General features: G+C 39.3%; 1 protein-coding gene across 1 annotated transcript in view; it reads right to left on the bottom strand.

The window, feature by feature from the left end:
• rad51 (RAD51 recombinase) overlaps positions 1-22,037 on the bottom strand; it is an 86,467-nt gene that overhangs the window by 30,292 nt on the left and 34,138 nt on the right. The window contains exon 4 of the mRNA XM_043698255.1: positions 14,414-14,531. Within this exon, the coding sequence (XP_043554190.1) occupies positions 14,414-14,531 (118 nt within the window). The remainder of the gene's footprint in view (positions 1-14,413; positions 14,532-22,037) is intronic.

The raw sequence follows: 22,037 nt of genomic DNA, 5'->3' as shown, positions 1-22,037 counted from the left end.
CAATTTATACATTTCTTTTCTACATGAAATACCATCATCTCTAACTTCTCTCATTAGCCACGGCTTAATCACTGTCCTCTTCACCCATTCACTTTTGAATGTTTGCTATTGCCTATCCACCATTATTCCTTTCAGTAACATGTCCCAATCCACTATAGCCAACTCGCTCCTCATACCATTGTAGTTTCCTTATTAAGATTAAAGGCACTCATCTCAGAATCAACTACCTCACTTTCTATCTTGACGAAAAATTCTGTCACATTATGGTCACTTATCCCCAAGGGGGCTCTCAATTACATTATTAACTCTTGCATAATACCCAGTTTAAGGTGTCATGTTCTCTCGTTGGCTCTTCAACACATTAGTCCAGAAACAATTGTTTTTATTGATTCATGGGATGCGGATGTCACTGGCAAGATTAACAGTTATTGCTAATCCATGATTGCCTTACAGCAATGGCAGTGAGATGCCTTGGTGAACCCCTGCAGTTATTGGGGTGTCACGATGCCCACAGTACTGTCACAGAAGGTTCCAGGATTTTCCAGTGAAGGAGCAATGTCATAGATCCAACTCAGGATGATGTGCGCCTTGGAGGGGAACTTGTAGTTAGTTAGATTCCCATGCATCTACTGTTGTGTCTTTCCGCGTGGCAGCAGTCATGAGTTAGGAAGCTGGTGTCAGAGGAACAACTGTTTTTTGCACTCATCAATTAAAAGGTTCAAAAGGTATTGTACAACATTTAAAAGTAAAACAGTATAAAAGCCCCTTTGCAAAGTTACCAGTAATAAAGTACTGATTCTCAATAACGTGTATTGAATGATATAAATGTACTTTCCCCAGTCTTATTAAAAATACTGATCTTTTATAGTGGCATTGCTTCATAGCACCAACGACTTTGCAGCATTTTGACTAATGATTTTTCATATGAGCATAAGACAGTAAGCTCTTGCACAAGAACATAAAACAGGACGATCCTGCTCTGACATTCAATATACAGATGGCTGATCTTCTACCACTTTCCCACCAAAACTCGCTATCTTTTGTTCCTTAAGAGACCAAAAATTTCTCTGAGCCTTGAATACCCTCAACACTGGGGCACTGACAACTTTCATGAAGGCAATTCCAGAGATTCTGGGTGAAGGTTACTTCCTCATCACAGTCCTAAATAATCAACCTTTTATCTTAAAATTGTGCCCCACATCAGTTTCCCCAGTCAGGAAAAAAAACTCTCAATATCTATGCTGTTACATTCTTCTAGAATCTAGTATGTTTTAATGAGATCCCATCTCATTCTTCTAAACATTGGAGATTATAGAGACTCCATTTCATTACAGGAAAATCTTGTCACCACAGGAATTGATCTCGTGAACCTTTTTTGTAATGTTGCCAAGGATTGGGTCCTGGAGTTGTAGCAAGATTTTCTTACATTTGTACTCCAACCCCATTGCAATTAAAACCAACATGCCATTCGCTTCCTGTTTACTGCAGTCCCACTGCATGTTCCTTGCACAAGTAACCAAACTTCAAACAATAAGTCAGAAGTTTCACACCTTGTAAAAAATATTTTGCACTCTACTCTTAGCACCAAAAAGAATAATCATAAAGTTCTCACATTATAACCCATCTGTCATCCTGTTGCCCACTTACCAGGCCTATCCATAGTTCTTTGCAATCTCTTGAAGAGAAAGACTTCTCAACCTATTCAAGGTGATGAGGGGCACAAAGTTTTGAACAAAAAGCATTAAGCTGGTTTGTCAAATGTAGTCCCACCATTTCTGTGGTGAGCTTGGGCTAATACTAGCTGCTCATGGGTCTGCAGCAGAAAACCAATTAAAGTGAATTAGGGTGTCCCAGTGACTGATTTATTGGAATTGATGCAGCAAAGTTGCTCCACCAATAAAAATAAAGTCCTTCTCGGGCATGCTTTGCCCTCAGCAGCAGTTGTACTGCTGACACAAAGACTGGGCAATCAACAGACAGGCAGCCAAATAACTGGCCTCCCCCTGCAAAATTCATGCGAAGAGGCATGCTGCAGCACGAAAAAGGTCCTACTTCACGAAAAGTTTTAAAGTCAAGAAGATACAATCCCTCATGTCCACCTCACAGCTCACAATCCAAAATACTTTGTTTTTATTTCACAAGTCCAGCATCCAAAATGCTGGAGAAATTCAGCAGATCTAGTGGCATCTGTGGAAAGAGAAACAGAATGAAAACTCAGTTTTAGATTTAGATTAGATAGATTACGTTACAGCGTGGAAACAGGCCCTTCGGCCCAACAAGTCCACACCGACCCGCTGAAGTGCAACCCACCCATGCCCCTACATTTACCCCTTACCTAACACTACAGGCAATTTAGCATGGCCAATTCACCTGATCTGCACATCTTTGGACTGAGAGGGGAAACCGGAGCACCCGGAGGAAACCCACGCAGACACGGGGAGAATGTGCAAACTCCACACAGTCAGTCGCCTGAGGCGGGAATTGAACCCGGGTCTCAGGCGCTGTGAGGCAGCAGTGCTACCCACTGTGCCACCGTGCCGCCCACATGACTTCATGAGTTTAACATGACTTCTTCAGAACATTGTGTTCGCCCGATGTTGGTTTCTAAACCATTCCTCTGTGGGCTACAAATGTTGGACTAAGTCTTCCAAGCCTTGGCACCACACAGAAAACCAAATATTGGCTGCAGATAACAGGATCTATTCCTCGATGATGTTTCCTAACTTTACCATATTCCCATTTTAATTCCCTTACTTAAATGGCCTCTGACATTGTAGAGCTCTGGTCATTTTGCCCATCCACCCTAAAGTGCTTATGCCTATTCACATTTGCAAGTATCTCCCACTTGTTAGTCAATCATACTAATTATACTAAAGTTTGGTTGCCGACCTAACACTAATATTTGGAAGATCAATTATACTTGGAGTAGAAAAGGAAGAACTTAGTTGTAGCAGTTCGCATAAAAAAATCAATACTAAAAGGTTAAACTATGAATTATGTGCCACTTAAGGCTCTGCAGCTTGTCTGACCAGAGGTTCATACAGGTATAGTTTTCAAAAGAAGTTAATAATAAAAAAAATCAGATTCAACTTCATCCAGCCAATTAAGACTGAAGGTTAATGTAGGCTTCCAACGCTGTCCTGAATAAGATCAGCTAACTCAGCACATGTCGTGATCAAACTTGTTGCTTTGTGAATTGTAACATTTAGTACATTGAGTTGTGCCTGAATATAACTTTGAAGCCCCGAGTGAAAAAAAAAAATCACACATCACCAGGTTTCAACCACCTGATGAAGAAGCAGCGCTTCAAAAGCTTGTGCTTCCAAATAAACCTGTTGGACTATAACCTGATGTTGTGATTTTTAGCTTTACCCACCACAGTCCAATACCGGCTCCTGCACATCATGACTTTAATGCCCTGAGTAACCATGTATTTATTTAAGATCAAATATGTCTAAAACAAAAAAAAAGGGAGCTTCTTCTCAAATTAGTACCAGTGTGGTGTCCTGAAAAGAAATATTGGTTTCAATAGTGCACAATAAATCTGCCTTTGTAATTAGGTTTGGCTTAAACCGCAGTGATTTTTTTTTTAAAAAGTCTTCATTCATTCTTAAGTTGCAAGATGCTGAAAATTAGATGTCTATTTCTGAAGACAAACTAAGCATGGAATTTAGAATAAACTGTCCTCCTGCCAAGAGTGCAATCCAGCAAAAAACAAAAAGTCCCTCAGATGCCTGAAAAAAACTACTTGCATATTGTGAGCGTCTAATCACAAATTTTAAAATTTCTCCCACTTTGATGTTAAAACCCACACTTATGTATGAAAACTGGGTGCCTTTTAGAAGCCACACTGGTTTTGTTATGCTTTCTGTCATGCTTTCTTTCTGCGAGTATATGGATGTGACAACATTATTGAAGATTTGTTGTTGGAAACAGGATTTCTTGCAGCCTATGTTGCAAATTAAACAAAAACATTATCTGACGTGCTATGCCTCACTGGAGTAGCGTTCTGGAAATCAAGTTCCACTATTCCCAGAATATAACAAAAGTTAAAGATTTTAAAGAGAATGAAGAATTGCCCAATTTACTGGTCTTTTAGGTCCAGGTTGACAGACAGCACAGACTAGCTTTCTGCAATTGTCGAGAATTAATATTTACGACAATAAGACATTCTAGCTACACATAAACAATAATGAACAGTTGGCATCTATTTAAAATTCTAACTCCTCAAATTGTTCCTGACACACACAGGGAAATAAAAATGGGCTGAGGGGAAGATTAGGAATGTAGCTGAGTGGTTCCTGTTCACAGAATCTGCTAAGATGATTCTTGTGCTGATCAGAATGCTGCTTTCTCGGTCTTCATTCTCCAGATCCTTTCACAGGTTTGCAGGCGGCACAGGATGGCTGGTTTACATTTATTAAAAGTCCCTGATTTATTAATTAAAAGTTGCAGCTTACAGCAACTACTGAAGGAAGAATACATTTCTTTTCTTTAGGCTTGAAGTAGTGTTTACTGCAGAGAACAGAGGGTTCCTAAACGAGTGGAAATCTGATGGCTTCTTGCAATCTTGTTCACAGTCCCATGCCGTTCAGCTATCTGAGAACTAATCAGATTTTGGCAGGTAGAGGCCTCTGCCATCAATAAATGGTCACTAGACCACAGACCAATCAGATAATTGATGCCAATTGAATCTGCATACATTTATGGCTTCAGCATGTCTGCACATTCCTCCACTATTGATTGAATTTGCAACTGTGTAAATAGTTCGTCCCAATGAGTGTCAGGATACTTGCTTTCAAAAACATGCAGTAATCCTTCAGCAATCCTTTGTTTATCAAACAGTTCTTTTCCCATATTTGTGGGCGGCACAGTGGCACTGTGGTTAGCACTGCTGCCTCACATCGCCAGAGACCTGGGTTCATTTCCCACCTCAGGGACTCTGTGTGGAGTTTGCACATTCTCCCCGTGTCTGCGTGGGTTTCCTCCGGGTGCTCCGGTTTCCTCCCACAATCCAAAAATATGCAGGTTAGTTGAATTGGCCATGCTAAATTGCCCGTAGGTGAAGGGGTAAATGTAGGAGAATGGGTCAGGGTGGGTTACGCTTCAGCGGGTCGGTGTGGACTTGTTGGGCCGAAGGGCCTGTTTCCACACTAAGTAATCTAATCTAATATAATCTAGAAATATATCTATATATCTTTATATATATTCCACCACACAAGTGTCAATCAATGACCATCTCCAAAGAGAGAAAATCCAACCATTTCTACTTGTCATTCAATGACATTACCATTACTGAATTCCCAACTATTAATATCCTAGGAGTTGTCACTGACAAGAAACTGAACTGGAATGGCCATATTAACACTGTGGCTACAAGAGCAAATCAGAGGCTGGGAAATCTGCAGCAAGTCACTCATTCCTGACTCGCCCAAGCCTGTCCACCATCTACAATACAAAAGTCAGGAGTGTGATGGAATACGCTCACTTGCCTGCATGAGTGCAGCTCCAACAACATTCAAAATTTGACACCATCCAGGATCAAGCAACCTCTTAACTGACCGATATACTCCCTTAAACATTCACTCACTGCCCACCCCCACCCCACCCCCAGCACACAGTCTAAAAGCTGCGCTGTAGAAACTTGTTAAGGCTCCTTTCATACCTTCCAAACACACAATCTTCTTAACACCTCGAAAGATAAGAGCAGCAGCTGCAAATGAACATTACCTACACGCCAAACTAATAGAAAACTATACTATGCTTCCTTCGATCATCGAGTTAAAATCCTTCCTAATAACGTGGTCAGTGTATGGACCTGATGGACTTCAACAGCTCAAGGCAACAGTTCACCACCAGCTCAATGGCCATGAGGTTGGGCAATAAATGGTAGCCCTGCCAGCCCATAACCTGCAAACAAATAAATAAAAAATTACAATAATACTTGCATCTTCATTCAAAACTTCACAACTGGTACCCCAATTCAGTTTGCTTTGAACTACTACACTATTACATATTGCTATCAATTACAACAAGCTGTTAGATTTTATTTGATTCTAAGGAACTGCCTTCTGTAAGTTAGTAATTAGTATTGCATGTGTGCAATGAGACCCAGATGTACAAACCAATAGGAATGTTTTAATTTTTAAGTTTTCTGAATGTGGACATGTACAAGTCTTATCAGGCACAACATAAATCACTCTGAATATGGGAATTAAACAAGAAAAGCTTCACATACTAAAAGTTTTAGTGACATGTGTAGTCCATCATGGCCAACAGCACAAGTGATATACAATAGTGTAGCTATTGCACATCCCCATCAAAATTTTGTAAGAAGCAGTTTGTGGAGGGCCCAACAAACTAATAAAGGGGCAAAAACAATTTTGTAATTGCTATGCGTTTTCCATAACCTGAGGATATCCTGAAGCAATTTACAATGAAAGAGGAGCAAAGAAAGGGATACTGCAGCCAATTTACACAGACCAAATTCCCAAAAACAATATGATGTTGACCAGATAATCTGTTTCCAAATTGACCTTAATTGAGGTACGAACATTGGTCAGGTCTTTTCAAGTAATGCCATGGGATTTTTGACCATAAACTGAGGCCCCATTGGCTCTCTTAAGTTAACATGTCATTTGAAATACAGTATCTTCAACAGTTCAGCACTCCCTTGGTGCCTGTTCACATCTTGGGTTTCAAGTTTCTAGAATGATATTTCAATCTATAGCCTTTGGATGTAGAAGTAACAGTCAAACATTTTGCTATTAGGTAACAGTCCTTTTAACTACTGAAACCTATCAACAGTAACCTATAAATACATATTTACAGTTATGAAAAAGCTCTCTGGCACTAGCTTCTTTCCATATTATTCTCCCACTCATAAGTGTATATCACTTCCTTCTGTGACATTACAGACTAATACAATTAATGCCATCATACTACAGATTTAACCACATCTTCAACCTTCCAAGTCTAATAGGGAGAGGTGGTGGGATAACTATTCCTTACCTCTCAGATGAATGCAACAAAATGCAGGGAGACCCCAATTTATGAATGACCAACTTACGAGCACAAGTACTTACAAGCATGATCCCAGGAGGGTGTAATTTTAAAGATCCACATACAAACAATTCCTGCACATAAGAACAGCTACTTCATATTATCCTGCATTATGTTCTGACCGGCACGCAAATCAACTTGCAACCAGAACTTGTTCACAATCTGGGGGCTGCCTATACAATTTTTCAGAGAGAATGCTTTCAACTTTGAGTGTTGTGACTTTAAAAGAATAAACATAAAACAGGGTAAGTTTAAATCAAAAGTAAAGATAAAAGTTTATCCACACAAAACCAAAAACGTGAAAGCAACGAAGATATCCTTTAAACATACATACATGCACATACTTGAAACAATGAGTTCTGGAGATGGTGCATGCATTGAGGTTATTAACAGCGTCATATTTACTAACACCATGTCATACTCTGAACTTCAAACTAGTTTAAAATTGGATGGAAAAAGCTGGGAAAATTGGCTGCCTAGGATCACCTGGCATAAGGCTTCTACAGATTGATACCTTGCATTTCTCAACAGGGAACAAAAGGAACATTCCAGTCTGATGTGCATCAATATCCTTCACGGAAGCCAGTCAAAAAGAGTATTATCACATTGTTTTTGAATGATCGATTCAATGACTTTATCTCAACCCCACCGTTTCTTCCTGTCTTTTGGCCCCTGCTTATTTATTTATTTTTGCATCTTTTAAAGGGAGCACTCGTTTGTCACTGACTGAAACTGGAAGAAATTATAAATTACTATCACAGTCAAGTTAAATGCTAAATTTAAAACTTGATTTTATTAAAATTTCCTCACATAACAAATCCCCAGAGTTAAACATCCAACAGAAACTGTTCTTATTTATCTCTTCGAGTTCTTTACCTGAAGTCATGTCTGACCCACAGTGCAACAATTTAGACCAGGAGCAGGCAAGTAGGCAGGTTCTGAATATGGGAGAAAGTGAGGACTGCAGATGCTGAAGATCAGAGTGAAAATGTGTTGCTGGAAAAGCGCAGCAGGTCAGGTGTGGTGTAAAATTATGTCCCAATACATGTGTGAATCATAATGTAACACATGTATTGGGCAGTCCCGTGTGAATCTTATTACACACCTCCCCGTGTGAATCTTCTTATCTGTATGTAACCAGAATGGAATGTGTTTTTTAGCCTTGCTCTGCTGTTCACATGAATGTTTATATCTAGAAAAGAGTATATCAGCTGGAAAAGTCTCCAGTTAGGTGAGTCTGCTCCGGGGTTACGTTTAACCGCCGAGCGTGGGTTGTTGGCAACCGCTCTACGAGAACTGACGGCTCCCAGTTCCGGTAACATGTAGAGTGAGTATAAGCCAGACCCGTTGTATGAGACCTGGATGTGGCGACGCTGCGGGGAATAAAATGCCCATATTCTAGCAGACTCGCCTCTTGGTCGTTTGTTCTGTGTCAGACTACTCTCCTACGAACCTGACCTTGAGAATTTTTTAAAACATCAGGCAGCATCCAAAGAGTAGGAGAAGAAGGGCTCATGCCTGAAACGTTGATTCTCCTGCTCCTTGGATGCTGCCTGACCTGCTGCGCTTTTCCAGCAACACATTTTCAGGTTCTGAATATACCTCAACTTGAACAGGGATCAAACCTCACTATTGACAACAACCTGATCATTATCTAGTCCTGTGAGCCAAAATACATGTTAATATGAAATTATAGGCAACCACATTAGAGTCTCCAATTTCTTCCTGTCATATCACCAGTGAAGAATCTCTCTTCCTTTTATCACACTGTGGTTCATGACTTTTAGAAGGAATTATAAGGCGATACCCATTTGGTCACTTTATGAAACATCTCCCATGGCTTTAAGTGGTGCTGTTTGACTTCAATCCGCAGAGGCAGGGACCCTACCACTGCAGCACAAGACCTCTAGACTACTGTAAGGGATCACATGTTTTGAACTGTGTTTTTATCAGAAGATTGCGGTTGCCAAAGCTACAGGATTGAGGTTTTATTGCTCCCTGGCTATCCTGCCATTAGCAACTCATTGAAAGTTTGGAGAATAGAATCTCAGTTATAAAATTTAAGTTATAAATACTCTTCAGAGCTTACTGGAAGCTGTTTGCATTGCCCGGTGTCTTCAGAAACTGAGCAAGATACAATCCCATATCACGTGATATTACAAATTGTGCAAACCGTTTAAGTGAACTGGCCAGTACATCATTTTTTTCCTTCAGATTTATCAATTAAATATGTCTGGTTGCCTGAGAGAGTATGGGGGCTAGAATAAAAGAAGATTGGGTTTAAATCACAGACAGTATTTAGATTACTTTGTTGTTTAACTCTGCTCTACTTAATCAACTGAATTTTCAATAAAGTGCTAATTCTTTTGTTTAAGCTTAATGTCTAATATGGGCTATACACAGTTCTGTATTGAATATCTTAAAAGCCTGATTTGGAACCAGTGGAGCAATTTTAAAAGGTCACTGAGTGTTTTAATTTTACAAAGTTGCAAATACAGAGATCGGGATGCTGATTTGAAAACCAGTGCTGCATATTTCTAACTGGACAAGATTATGTTGCTTTTGGAGCCCCGAGATTGTTACATTATCAAGATAGGGTGTCACTATGAATTTTGATCTCAGAAAAAAAATGCCTGATGACAGCCCTCTGATTAAAGCAGTGCAGTCAGAAACAATCAGTCAGCAAAGAAAAAAAAAAAGTCTGTCCCTTTTCTCTATGCAAGCAAAAATATAAAATAAGCCAAGGAACTTAAAAGAAATGATTCTATTAGAAGAAAAGATCTTGGAGCATCTAATCAAAGAACGACTGTCTTGCCTCAGACAACAGCTTGTCACCATCATTAAACTCAAAAGAACTGAGAGAAAGAACTCTTAACCTAATGGGCTAGACTTATGGTCTTCAGAATTTTGTCTTCACTGTTCATAATTTTCCAACTTCTGTCTTTTGTCTGTCTTATCCATGAATGAATGTAAACACTTGGGATTTCAAAATTGTATTGTTTAAGACACAGTTTTTCTATCCCTTGTTAAATAAATGACCATATTTAACAATAAAATCTTTTGTATTTATTGAAATGACAAAATTTGGTATGAATTGCTTTTGTCTTGACTGGCAAAGCATAAAGGTTATGGGTCACCTTGGAGGTTTAATTATTTCCACATTAGTGACACCTTGCACAACAGTACAGCTCAGTTGTCAGTGTATTCTTCCTGGTTAAGTTGTAGCATTAGCTGTAGGAACTCTGTCTGTTGTCTTTACTCTTATTACCTTCTGATCAACAAAAATATACCATTCTCAGATTTAAAACTAATAACTGATTTAGCATCAAATATCCCCAGCAGAATTCTATGGCCTTTAGCGTGCAACAGTGTGGCGATTTCAGTTCAAAAAGACCTACCTCTAATTATTAGAGGATGCCCCTAACTAACAGAACTAGTTTCTGAAGAAGGGTCATTTCATCTGAACTGTTAACTCTGATTTCTCTCCACAGATGCTGCCAGACCTGTTGAGTTTTTCTAGCAATTTCTGTTACTGTTTCTGATTTCCAGCATCTACAGTTCTTTTGGTTTGTTTTAGAAATAGTTTTCCTCTATCTATTTCCCATAGCATCCTGAAATATTTGATCAAGTGACTCATGTTGTACATTTTGAATACAACACAAGTTTAAAAAAAAGGGTTGATGCTGGAAATTTGAACTAAAAGCAAAAATACCTGAAATATTCAGCAGTTCAAGCACCATTTATGGTTAGAGACAAAATAAACCAGCAGATGCTGGAATCCAAGGTAGACAAGCAGGAGGTTGAAGAATACAGCAAGTCAGGAGGTGGCGAAGTCAATGTTTCAAGTGTAATCCTTCTTCAGGACTGGCAAAGAACTTCTTCAATGTGGGCATCCTTTGAAGAGACTTCACAGTGGTACAAACTAAGTTACAGACAAAAAGAAACTGCAGATGCTGGAATTCAAAGTAGAAAAGCAGGAGGCAGGAAGAACCCTTGAAGGGTTACACTCAACATGTTGACTTCTCAACCGCCTGATACTGCCTGGCTTGCTGTGTTCTTCCAGCCTCATGTTTGTCTACCAAACACTATTTATGGCAAGAAACACAGAATTAATATTGCAGGTCAGTGACCTTCCATAAAATTTTTAATATTTCAATATCCTTTGTTATTATCCTGTTTTGTTGTTAATTCTCCTTGTCGTTTAACTCGGAGTTCAGCAATTATTTCACTGAATTGACATCAAAGCCAATATATCCTTCCAGAGGCATGAAGCAAGGATTGGTAATTGTAACCAGTATAGCTAACTAAGGCATTTTTGGTTGAAGAATGACTTGAGGGTTCTTGTAGTACAGTGGCATTCCCCTACTTCTGGTCCAGGAAGCCCAAGTTCAACTCTCATCTGCTCCAGAGACGTGTAATAAAATCCCTGAATAGGGTGATTAGAAAATATCCAGTCTTTTAGAGATAAAGATTAGCATCGGAATAGTTTTATTTTCTGTGCCTTTATATGTTATTGTATTCATGTATATATTATACCTAGATCTCTTTAGACATTTCAGGCCTTTTCATCATTTGGAAGACACCTTGCTTCCTCTTAAGGTCCAAAATGGATAATCTCACATCTGCCAATGCAAGTCAACAAACCAGATATGGTACAGGAATAGGACTTGCTTGAGTTAGGACACAGGCCACTTTTTGGATGACCTCAAGTTTATGAAGGTGAGAACATGGAAGATCAGTGCATTGGAACAGTCACAAAGGCAGATGAACTGAGCTGAGTGAAGTTGAAGGATGATAATTGTCTTCATGTATGTTCGAGCCAAAGACAAGTCCTTGGCTTACAGTAATCTTTCTATGGATCTCTATCTAGTGTCACTTCTTTCATTTGCCAAATCCTTTGTTCAATTTCTAAGCCATCCAGCTTCAATTTTATCTTCCTTCTTCTATTTCTTTGAACGCTATTCTTCATAATGTCTCTTGCAATGTGTCAGAACCAGTCTCTCTGCATTTTCCTAATTATATTCCAACAAATTTCTTTGTACATTCACTCCCCCCCCCCCCCCCCCACCCCCCACACACACACCAAGAGCTTTTGCTACTTTTTAAGTCCAGCAGATTCTTTGAAACCAATATTTTAAAAGGTCTTTACCAAGTTGGTCTCCCCCTTTCAGAAAGCCCATGTCTCACAAATCAAGCTCACGACAAGTCACTTTTTCAGTTGTTCATTCAGCTTTCCAGTTCACAACTATCACTTCTAATCAAATATGTTTTTTCCCATTGTTCTCCTTGTTCTTATTTCTTTGTTGTGCCTTCTACCTGCAAATCTTATGATTCCTTCTAATTCTTTTTCATTTCATAGCTGCATATTTCTTGGTGATTTTGAGATATGTTGGTTTTGCCGTCATTCGCTTTTCCCCCATGGTATCATCGCTGTATTAGCTTTTGTAGTCTTCCTTCTGTGCTTGCTACAAGTGCTTATCATCCGTAATTCTAACTGATATTATGATACACCATAACACCAGAGTATGACTCTTCAAGTTATCACTGCCTTTGCACAGGCAATGAACATTTCTAATTTTGAAGGCACAAACCTCCTTTTCCAATTAGACAAAGTTTTGTCCCATTTTTGCTGTGACCCATGTACAGATTTATTCTAAGTCATCCATCTCCCCAGTCTACTCCAATATATTTCAGCACTGTTAACAGCTAAATTCAGTCAACCTGATGAAATGCTTTCTCAAAATCTACAAAACAAGCACATATAGATCGTTCTGATATAACACATGTTTTGCCAACACACATTGGTTATAACGCAATTGATGGATTGTGGACGCTGTTTGAATAATACGAACCTTCTGCTGAACACGTATAGCGATCTTCTACTGCACGATTTTGTATAGGGTGAGGTTGCAGAGGAACACAACTGTCACATCGCAGCAAAACAACCTACAGTTCCTGTCCAAACCCCTGATCAAATATCACTCATTAATCTCATCATGCCAACTGCTTTACTCGCTTCCTCCTTGAAATCCAAACTGGTCATCTCTGATGTAGTTGTGTGCCTTCCTAACAAATTTGTTATAACCTTCAAAACAACTTTCGATGCATTGGACTAATTCTATAAAAGTTAGTAATTCTTTAAAAGTTAGAACATCAACATGTCTTTGACTTCTAGCAATGATCATTACTGTCTGTATGAAGTCCTTTGACGATTTGCTTGATAGTAAATATTTTAGCACAGTTTAGTAAACATTGATGTTAAGTTTGCTTCCATGTTTTAAATCAATAAGCAACTATACAAAGGTGGAAACTGAGGATCTCAGATGACATGAGCGTGAAGTTGGAAGCTCATCTCATGATCAAGTGAAACACCAAAGTTGCAAACAGACTGGCTCATTTGTAGATTGTTGCCCAGGAGAGGCTAGAATTGATTCCTGAAGAACAGATTTTGGAGTGGTAATTGAAGGTAATGGCATCAGTTCACATAATATTTAAATGGAGGAAATATCTGCTCATCCAAATAGGATTTTGATAAGCTGCCTGATAATTTACCAATAGTGAAGGAGTTGAGACAGGTGTTGGTAAGATAGAACTGGGTGTTGACAACATACTTTGAAAATTATACCAAGGCTTCAGATGGTGTTGCTTAGGGGCAGTTTGTAGATGAAAAATAGGAGGGGGCCGAAATGAATCTTTGGACACTAAGTGGTAACAGTACACAAACAGTAATGTGGATTGAAAGAGATAAGGAAATGATTAAAGAACAGCTTATCATTAACAGTAACAATATGGATAATGAGACAAGCTGAAGAGTTGGTTGCAGACGTAGGCAAGAAAGCTTACACGGAAGGAGAGATGGGAGTGGGGTGGAAGGAGATAGTAAACTCAGGGAAGGAAACATTAGAAGCTGGAAGGAGGCTGAAATTGGAGAACGGTGAGAAGTTGCCAATGCAGAGAGAGGGGGGAAGAAAACAGAGACAATTTGTGAGAAGTCTGGAGTGATGCTTGGCTGCATAGTACACACCAAAAACTTTAAATGAGAGGCAGAACTCTAGAACAAGGTTAAAGGAGGAATTCCCAGGAGAAATTGTAACAGTTTGATCTGAACAAAATGGCAGAAGATATAGTCAGGTAGGGATACTTCATTAAAGGGTAAAATATTGTTATGTTATGATACGCATGCACCGTTAAGGAAGCACTTCTTAAACAACTTGTCAGACTCCACTTCAATTATCCACTCCAACAGGGGTGTGATGCATTAGTCCCAGTTTTCCATAGAAAGGTGCACAGGACAGAGATGAGGTCTTTCCCTTTACTGTCACAAGCTTCTGAATAAAATTATAATTTATACCTTGTAGAAGTTTATCAAGTTCTTTCGATCCTGTTGTGACCTGAATGATTTCTGAGCGCCTCTGGTGGAACTCTGTAGCTGTAGTAAAGCCCATTGGCACAAGTTTAGCCGCTTCAGCCTAAAAATAAACAAAATTGTAACAGGGCAGCAGATATGCAATATGCAAAGACAATGAAATTTAGCCTCAAAGCTTACAACAAAATGTTAATAAAAACTATGCATTTCCTTTCTAAATACAAAGGCCCGCAAACTCTGCCAACCTCATTAAATGTTACTTGACAATGGCACATTTAAGATTATTAAATCCAGGAACAAGAATTATATTTTCAAGTTTTCAGGAGCTCAATATTGGCATCTAATAAAATACTCATTCTGGAAATAATTTCCTGCCCTTCAATGTACTTAGCCCACTTCATTTATGTCAATGTACATTTACGAAATATGCTAGCGTCAGAACAATTTATCACTGATCTCAAACAAGAATTTATTTATTTTCAAGAGCTGTCAGTTTGGGACACATCATGTTCTTTGGTCTGCTGCCAACCAGAGGTTTGCTATGTTCATGATCTTAAAAACATTTCCAAGTATCAGAATTGTTCATTTTTGTGTTCACAATGCATTTTGGATCAAAGACAAATATCACAAAAACTGAATTCAACAGCAAACTCTTAAGTAAGAGGAACAAAACTTATTTTGTAGAGAGAAAACAATTTAATACAGAATCATTAATGATTCTCAGAATTACTTTAAAGTTTATGTTACATTTGTATTTTATTAGTATTTTATTATTTAAATTCAGAAAGGTTTCTGAAACAGTTACAATATGAAAAACAAATTAAATGGAGCAACTGTGATGTCAGTAAAGGCTAATGCGAGATTTAATGAAGGTATTCAAAATGATGAGGAATTTTGATAGAGTACATAAGCAAGAAACTATTTCTACCAACAGGAGGAGTGTTAATCAGAGGACACTAATTGAAAGTAATCAGCAAAAGAGTAATAGGGGAAATTCTACTTTTTTGAAAAAAAAAGTAGCTGGTGTTATTATTGGGAATGCTCTGCCCGAAAGGACAATGGAAGCAGAATCAATAATAACAAAAAGGATACCAAAAACTTCTTCCGTGGAACAAAATTTACAGGGCTACAGGAAATGGGAACTGTACTAATTTGGATGGCACTAGCACAATGAGCTGAATTACCTACTTTTATGTTATACAGTTCATCCAAGTTTAAAAACCAGTTATATATTCCAGTTATTTCTACATGAATAGTCATCTAATTCCAACAAAGGAGAAAAACTATGGATCTGCTTAGTTTCTCAGGATTATTTTTAAAAAACCATGCCAGAGACCCGGGTTCAATTCCCGCCTCAGGCGACTGACTGTGTGGAGTTTGCACATTCTCAGTGTCTGCATGGGTTTCCTCCGGGTGCTCCGGTTTCCTCCCACAGTCCAAAAATGTGCAGGTTAGGTGAATTGGCCGTGCTACATTGCCCGTAGTGTTAGGTGAAGGGGTAAATGTAGGGGAATGGGTCTGGGTGGGTTGCGCTTCGGTGTGGACATGTTGGGCCAAAGGGCCTGTTTCCACACTGTAAGTAATCTAATCTAATTGACATTACCAACCCAAGGAAACCGCAACATATAAATGGAAAGCTAAAATAACAAGTTGTCGAAATATTGTAAGATTCAGCGCTTGGTATTGTTCAACCGTTCTCTGATCGTGTTCAACATAGTATTAGGTGAAGGGGTAAATGTAGGGGAATGGGTCTGGGTGGGTTGTGCTTCGGCGGATCGGTGTGGACTTGTTGGGCCGAAGGGCCTGTTTCCACACTAAGTAATCTAATCTAATCTAATCTAATTCTTTGAAGACTGGTGGTTATGATGGGGTCAAAAGAACCGTAAGGAGTGCCTGGCTCACTTTCAGTCAAAACAATCTTGTAAGTCATCCAAGCTGTCCCTTTGTGTTCTTCCTAAGCTGTGTTTCTCCTAAAATGAATGGAGAAATTTCCTACTATGTCTATTAAAAGGAAGGGATGTTGCTCTATGCTTTTTGGGCGGCAGTGGCTCAGTGGTTAGCACTGCTGCCTCACAGTGCCAAGGAGCCGGGTTTGATTTCAGCCTCTGGCAACTGTGTGTGTGTTATCCCGTTCCCGCCTCAGTTGAAGCAAAACGCTCAGAGACAGTATTTATCTTTATTCCAGGTCCTTGAGGGAGAGAAAATGATTGCCCATGTGCAGAGAGACATGAGTTTGCCGTTTTCTTTGGAACAGCAGGTTCTTAATGATTATATAAGTCACTTACACATCCAGACAGAGCAACATACATATTAATTGGGTGACTGTTACAAACAGTGAATGCCAATAGTAAAGATTAAGCCATCTGCTGCTACACAATGAATGTTCTTAACCTTGTTAACTAGCTTCACATAATACTTTTCACCTTGTTAACTGACTTTACATACTGGATGCTTCCAATATTGTTAAATGGCTCTACATAGTGAATGCTTTTCCACCTTGTTAACCCATTACCCTTGCCTCCAGCACCCCATTATTAAGTACAAGTTCTTATCTGATCTGAGCCATGCTCAGCTGAACCTCTTGTTTAACAAAACTCAAAATTCAACTCTTTGCCTACCTGCTCATACCCTGTACACATTCTCATTCCCTCCATTTATCATTTCATGATAACCAATGGCATTACCAGCTTTCTAAAGACTCTGACAGCCAGTATTTAAGTTATTAATACACAACATGCAGTGATTGTAATAACAAAAATTAATAGTCTTTTTACAGCAAATAGAATTTGAAGAATCCTCCCACGTGGAAAAAAATTCACTAATAAAGTTCTTAAATCCACATCCTTAGTAACCATTCCATCCCCTCCAAGTCGAGTAGAAATGAGTCAGCTCTCCAAAATCTCCTTTAGTAAAGTCCAAAAATACAGTCTGCCCTTGCGCATCACTCCACAGAGAAATCTGAGCCCTTGGATAAAGGCAGTTAAATACTTAACAAAACTGACAAGACATTCTTCCTTCCAGGGTTGTTTCAGATGAAGGATACCAGCGCATCTGAACGTGCAGCGCAGCAGCTGCAATTGCAGGCTAGGTGAACGCAGCATTCTTTGCTGCTTCTGCTCCGCTCTGCTGTTAAATGTAATAAAGCCAACTGGCTGTTTTGTTGTTAGCTTAATCAGTGAACCTTCATATCCCTTAAATGATCGAAAGACAAGGTAAAGCTCGTGTGGTTTAATGTCTATAGGAAGGCCACTGTCAAAAAGCGTACAGACCTCCTCTTCACTGTTGTTAGCTTCTTCACTTTTCATACTCACAACTGGGAAGCTGACTGAATCCATTGGATCAGGTTGTGGAGGGGTGGGCAGTGGTCCAAAGGCACCCTTTACCGGTGAACCGAGAAACTCTAGAGACGATGTTAGCTGCTGAAAGTATTTTTGCATTTCCTCTCTCATTCCTTCCTTACCAAGGTGGTTATCAGTATGAAGACAATCACACATTTAACTACACTAAATTGTGTCTGCCTATTTCAACATTCTCAGTCATCTTGAATTCTTTTATTCTGTTCACTATTTATGACATTTTCAAGTTTTATACAATCCATAAACTTCTAAATTGTACTGCCTAAACAACGCAATTATAAACAACAATCAACGGTCCTAAAATCAAACCCTTGGGTATTCCATTCGGTTTATTCAAAAATTACTTTCCTTTAACAAATTAATACTTGGCTAATGAGAAAGCTGTCAGGAAAAGTATTTCAAAAGTCTGGAATAGCAAGAAAACAACAAAATGTTTCCCGTGCTTTAGCAATTGAAGAAGCAGTTTCAGTTCAGATTTAAATCTCAAATATTCATGGCAAACAAATGCAGAATATTTTAAACTATGCTCTCCAAATGAAACTTCCCAAATAAAACAGTCGGAATCACAGTGGCAACTTTGGTAGAGATCAACATTCTTTGAATTTGCAATATGAAAGGGGCCAATGAAGTTAACAGAACTGAAACAGCTCAGCATTAAGTTCTAATATTCTCTAAAATCTTAACAAGACATCAAACTAAAAATGCCTTCTTTTTGTGAACACAATACTCTCATCCGGTTAAAGCATGAGCACTGACCCAACTTTTTTTTTTAAAAAAACAGGCATTGCAGAATTTCAAACAAATCAGGGGCTCAAGGCATTCAATCAATTTGTTTTAAGGTTACAAGTTTAATAATTTTGAAAAGGACATAATATTGTACAATTGCAATCTAAAAACAAAATCTGCCCTATTACATAGCCCACAAAACACACTGAATTGCGATCCTAATTCAAACAAGACAAAACAGTTACTTGAAAGGATTTTTCAAACCAGTACTTTAACAAACCAAATTTTTTAAAACATCAAACACTCTCAGCATGGCACAATTTACATTGAAACTTTCCTTTTTCAACCCAAGTATTAGTACAACCTTAATTTCAGCATTTCTCTTTTTTTTTTGCATCCTCCCATTGAAATTATACGTAAGGAGAAACTAGTTATGAGTCTGCTTCAAAAAGTTCCAATGACTCAAAACTTCCCAAGTATTAGTACAACCTTAATTTCAGCATTTCTCTTTTTTTTTGCATCCTCCCATTGAAATTATACGTAAGGAGAAACTAGTTATGAGTCTGCTTCAAAAAGTTCCAATGACTCAAAACTTTAAAATTTGTTTCTTGTCACAGAGTCATAGAGATGTACAGCACAGAAACAGGCCCTTCCGTCCAACTTGTCCATGCCCTCCAGTTATCCTAACCTAATCTAGTCCCATTTGCTAACACTTGGCCCATATCCCTCTAAATCCTTCCTATTCATATACCCATCCAGATACCTTTTAAATGCTGTAATTGTACCAGCCTCCACCACTTCCTCTGGCAGTTCATTCTATACACACACCTACCTTAGGATCCTTTTATATTTCCTCTCTCACCCTAAACCTATGCCCTCTAGTTCTGGGCTCACCTGCCCCAGGGAAAAGACATTGTCTTTTTATTCTATCCATGTTCCTCATGATTTTATCAACCTCTCTAAGGTCACCCCTCAGCCTCCGGTGCTCCAGGGAAAATAGCCCCAGCCTATCATGTTCCATGTTCTACTCAGCCTCTTCCGATAGCTCAAATCCTCTAACCCTGGCAACATCCTTGCAAATCTCCTTGAACCCTTTCAAGTTTCACAACATCCTTCCGATAAGAAGGAGACCAGAACCGCATGCAGTATTCCAACAGTGGCCTAACCAATGTCCCGTACAGCTGTGACATGACATCCCAACTCCTATACACAATACTCTGACCAATAAAGGAAAGCATACCAAACGCCTTCTTTACTAACCTATCTACCTACGACTCAACTTTCAAGGAACTATGAACCTGAACTCCAAGCACTTTACTATTAAGTGTATAAGTCCTGCTAAGATTTGCTTTCCCAAAATGCAGCACCTCGCATTTATGAAAATTAAACTCCATCTGCCACTCCTCAGCTCAGTGGTCCATCTATCAAGATCCCGTCGTAATCTGAGGTAACCTTCTTTGCTGTCCAGTACACCTCCAATTTTGGTGTCATCTGCAAACTTACGAACCACTGCTCATATCCAAATCATTTATATAAGTGATGAGAAGTTGTGGCACTCCACTGGTCACAGGTCTCCAGTCTGAAAAACAACCCTCCACCACTAGCCTCTGTCTTCTGGCTCAAAGGTAGAAGACAGAGGGTGGTGAAGCGTTGGAGGCTGAGGGGTGACCTTAGAGAGGTTTATAAAATCATGAGGGACATAGAAAGGATAAATAGAGAAAGTCTTTCTCCCGAGGTGGGGGAGTCCAGAACTAGAGGCACAGGTTTAGGGTGAGAGGGGAAAGAGACCTAAGTGGCAACTTTTTCACGTATACGGAGGGTGGTACGTATATGGAATGAGCTGCCAGAGGTGGTGGTGGAGGCTAGTACAATTGCAACATTTTAAAGGCATCTAGATGCGTATATGAATAGGAAAGGTTTGGAGGGACATGGACCGGGTGCTGGCAGGTGGGACTAGATTGAGTTGGGATATTTGGTTGGCATGGATGAGTTGGACCAAAAGGTCTGTTTCTGTGCTGTACATCTCTCTGACTTTATGACTCTAAGTAAATGCAGTTTAATTTATCAGTTCTACCTTGTTCTCTGCTTTGTCCCTGCCTGCCCTGGCTGTTTGACTCTCTCCTTTTCCCAACTGTACTAGTCTCCGATTGATTTCTTTTCTTACTATCTCCCTGCACCCCCTACACCCACACCCCCATCTTATGAGCTTAAATCCTTCCAAGCAGCTCCAGCAAATCTGGCTACTAGCATATTAGCACTTTCTCCTACTAGCATATTAGCCCCCTTCCAATTCAGGTGCAATCCATCCTTCTTGTACAGGTCACTTCAAACCCAGAAGAGATCCCAATGATCCAAAAGTATGATTTCATCTCCCATGCACCAGCTCCTCATCCATTTTTTTCTATCCTCTTATTCCTACCCTTACTAGCTTGAAGCACCGGGAGTAATCCAGATATTACTACCTCGAGGATTTCCTTTTTCAATTCATGGCTTTCTATATTCTCTTTTCAAAATCTCATTCTTTTCCCTTCCTATGCCGCTGGTCCCTCTCCCCTTTGAGAACATTCTTCACCCTCTCGGAGACATCCTACGTCCTGGCAGCAGAGAAGCAACACATCATTTTGATTTTCCATTGCTGGCCACAGAAACATCTGTCTGTACCTTTGGCTAGAGTGTCCCCTATCACGATTGATTGCTTGGAACCTGACGTACCCCTCATTACATCAGAGCCTGCCTTGATACCAGAAACTTGACCGTTGGTGCTACACTTCCAAGATTCCATCACCCCCTATGTTTTCCAAAAAGCACACTTGTTTGAAATAGGGATAGCCACAGAAGACTGGGTGGAGATACTGTTCCTCTAATTTGTGGTGTGATGTCCCTTCCATGTCTGGCCTGCTGTGATCTCTAGTATTTGGTGTTTTCAAGGAAGAAAGTTCACCTTTGTCACGGTCACATATAACGTAATTTGTGACTCTGATTTTTAAGAAAAGCCATTTGCTTCTGGTTGGAGGGATTCAAACATGAAGTACAGGGAAAGATGAATATAGATTTAGGAGGCAACTGCACATTTAAAGGGCCTGTTGAAAGTGCACTATCAGTAAGTTTACATGGTCAGGAAGGATGTTCACATCCAGAATGAGACACTGCCCGAGTGGTATATAGTTTAGTTAATTTGGTGGCAACATGGGAATTTAGTGTAGAAGTGATGTTTTCTGCTTACTTTTTTCTAAGTTTTTTTTAAAAAAAACAGGATTAAATGAATCGGAGATGCCGGTGTTGGACTGGGGTGTACAAAGTTAAAAATCACACAACACCAGGTTATAGTCCAACAGGTTTAATTGGAAGCACACTAGCTTTCGGAGCGACGCTCCTTCATCAGGTGATTGTGGAGGGTTCGATCGTAACACAGAATTTATAGCAAAAATTTGCAGTGTGATGTAACTGAAATTATACATTGAAGAATTGATTGTCTGTTAAGCCTTTCACACATCACACTGCAAATTATTGCTATAAATTCTGTGTTA

Source organism: Chiloscyllium plagiosum, chromosome 10 (assembly GCF_004010195.1).
Source record: "Chiloscyllium plagiosum isolate BGI_BamShark_2017 chromosome 10, ASM401019v2, whole genome shotgun sequence".
NCBI lineage: Eukaryota > Metazoa > Chordata > Chondrichthyes > Orectolobiformes > Hemiscylliidae > Chiloscyllium > Chiloscyllium plagiosum.
This window is presented reverse-complemented; position numbering and strand designations above follow the sequence as displayed.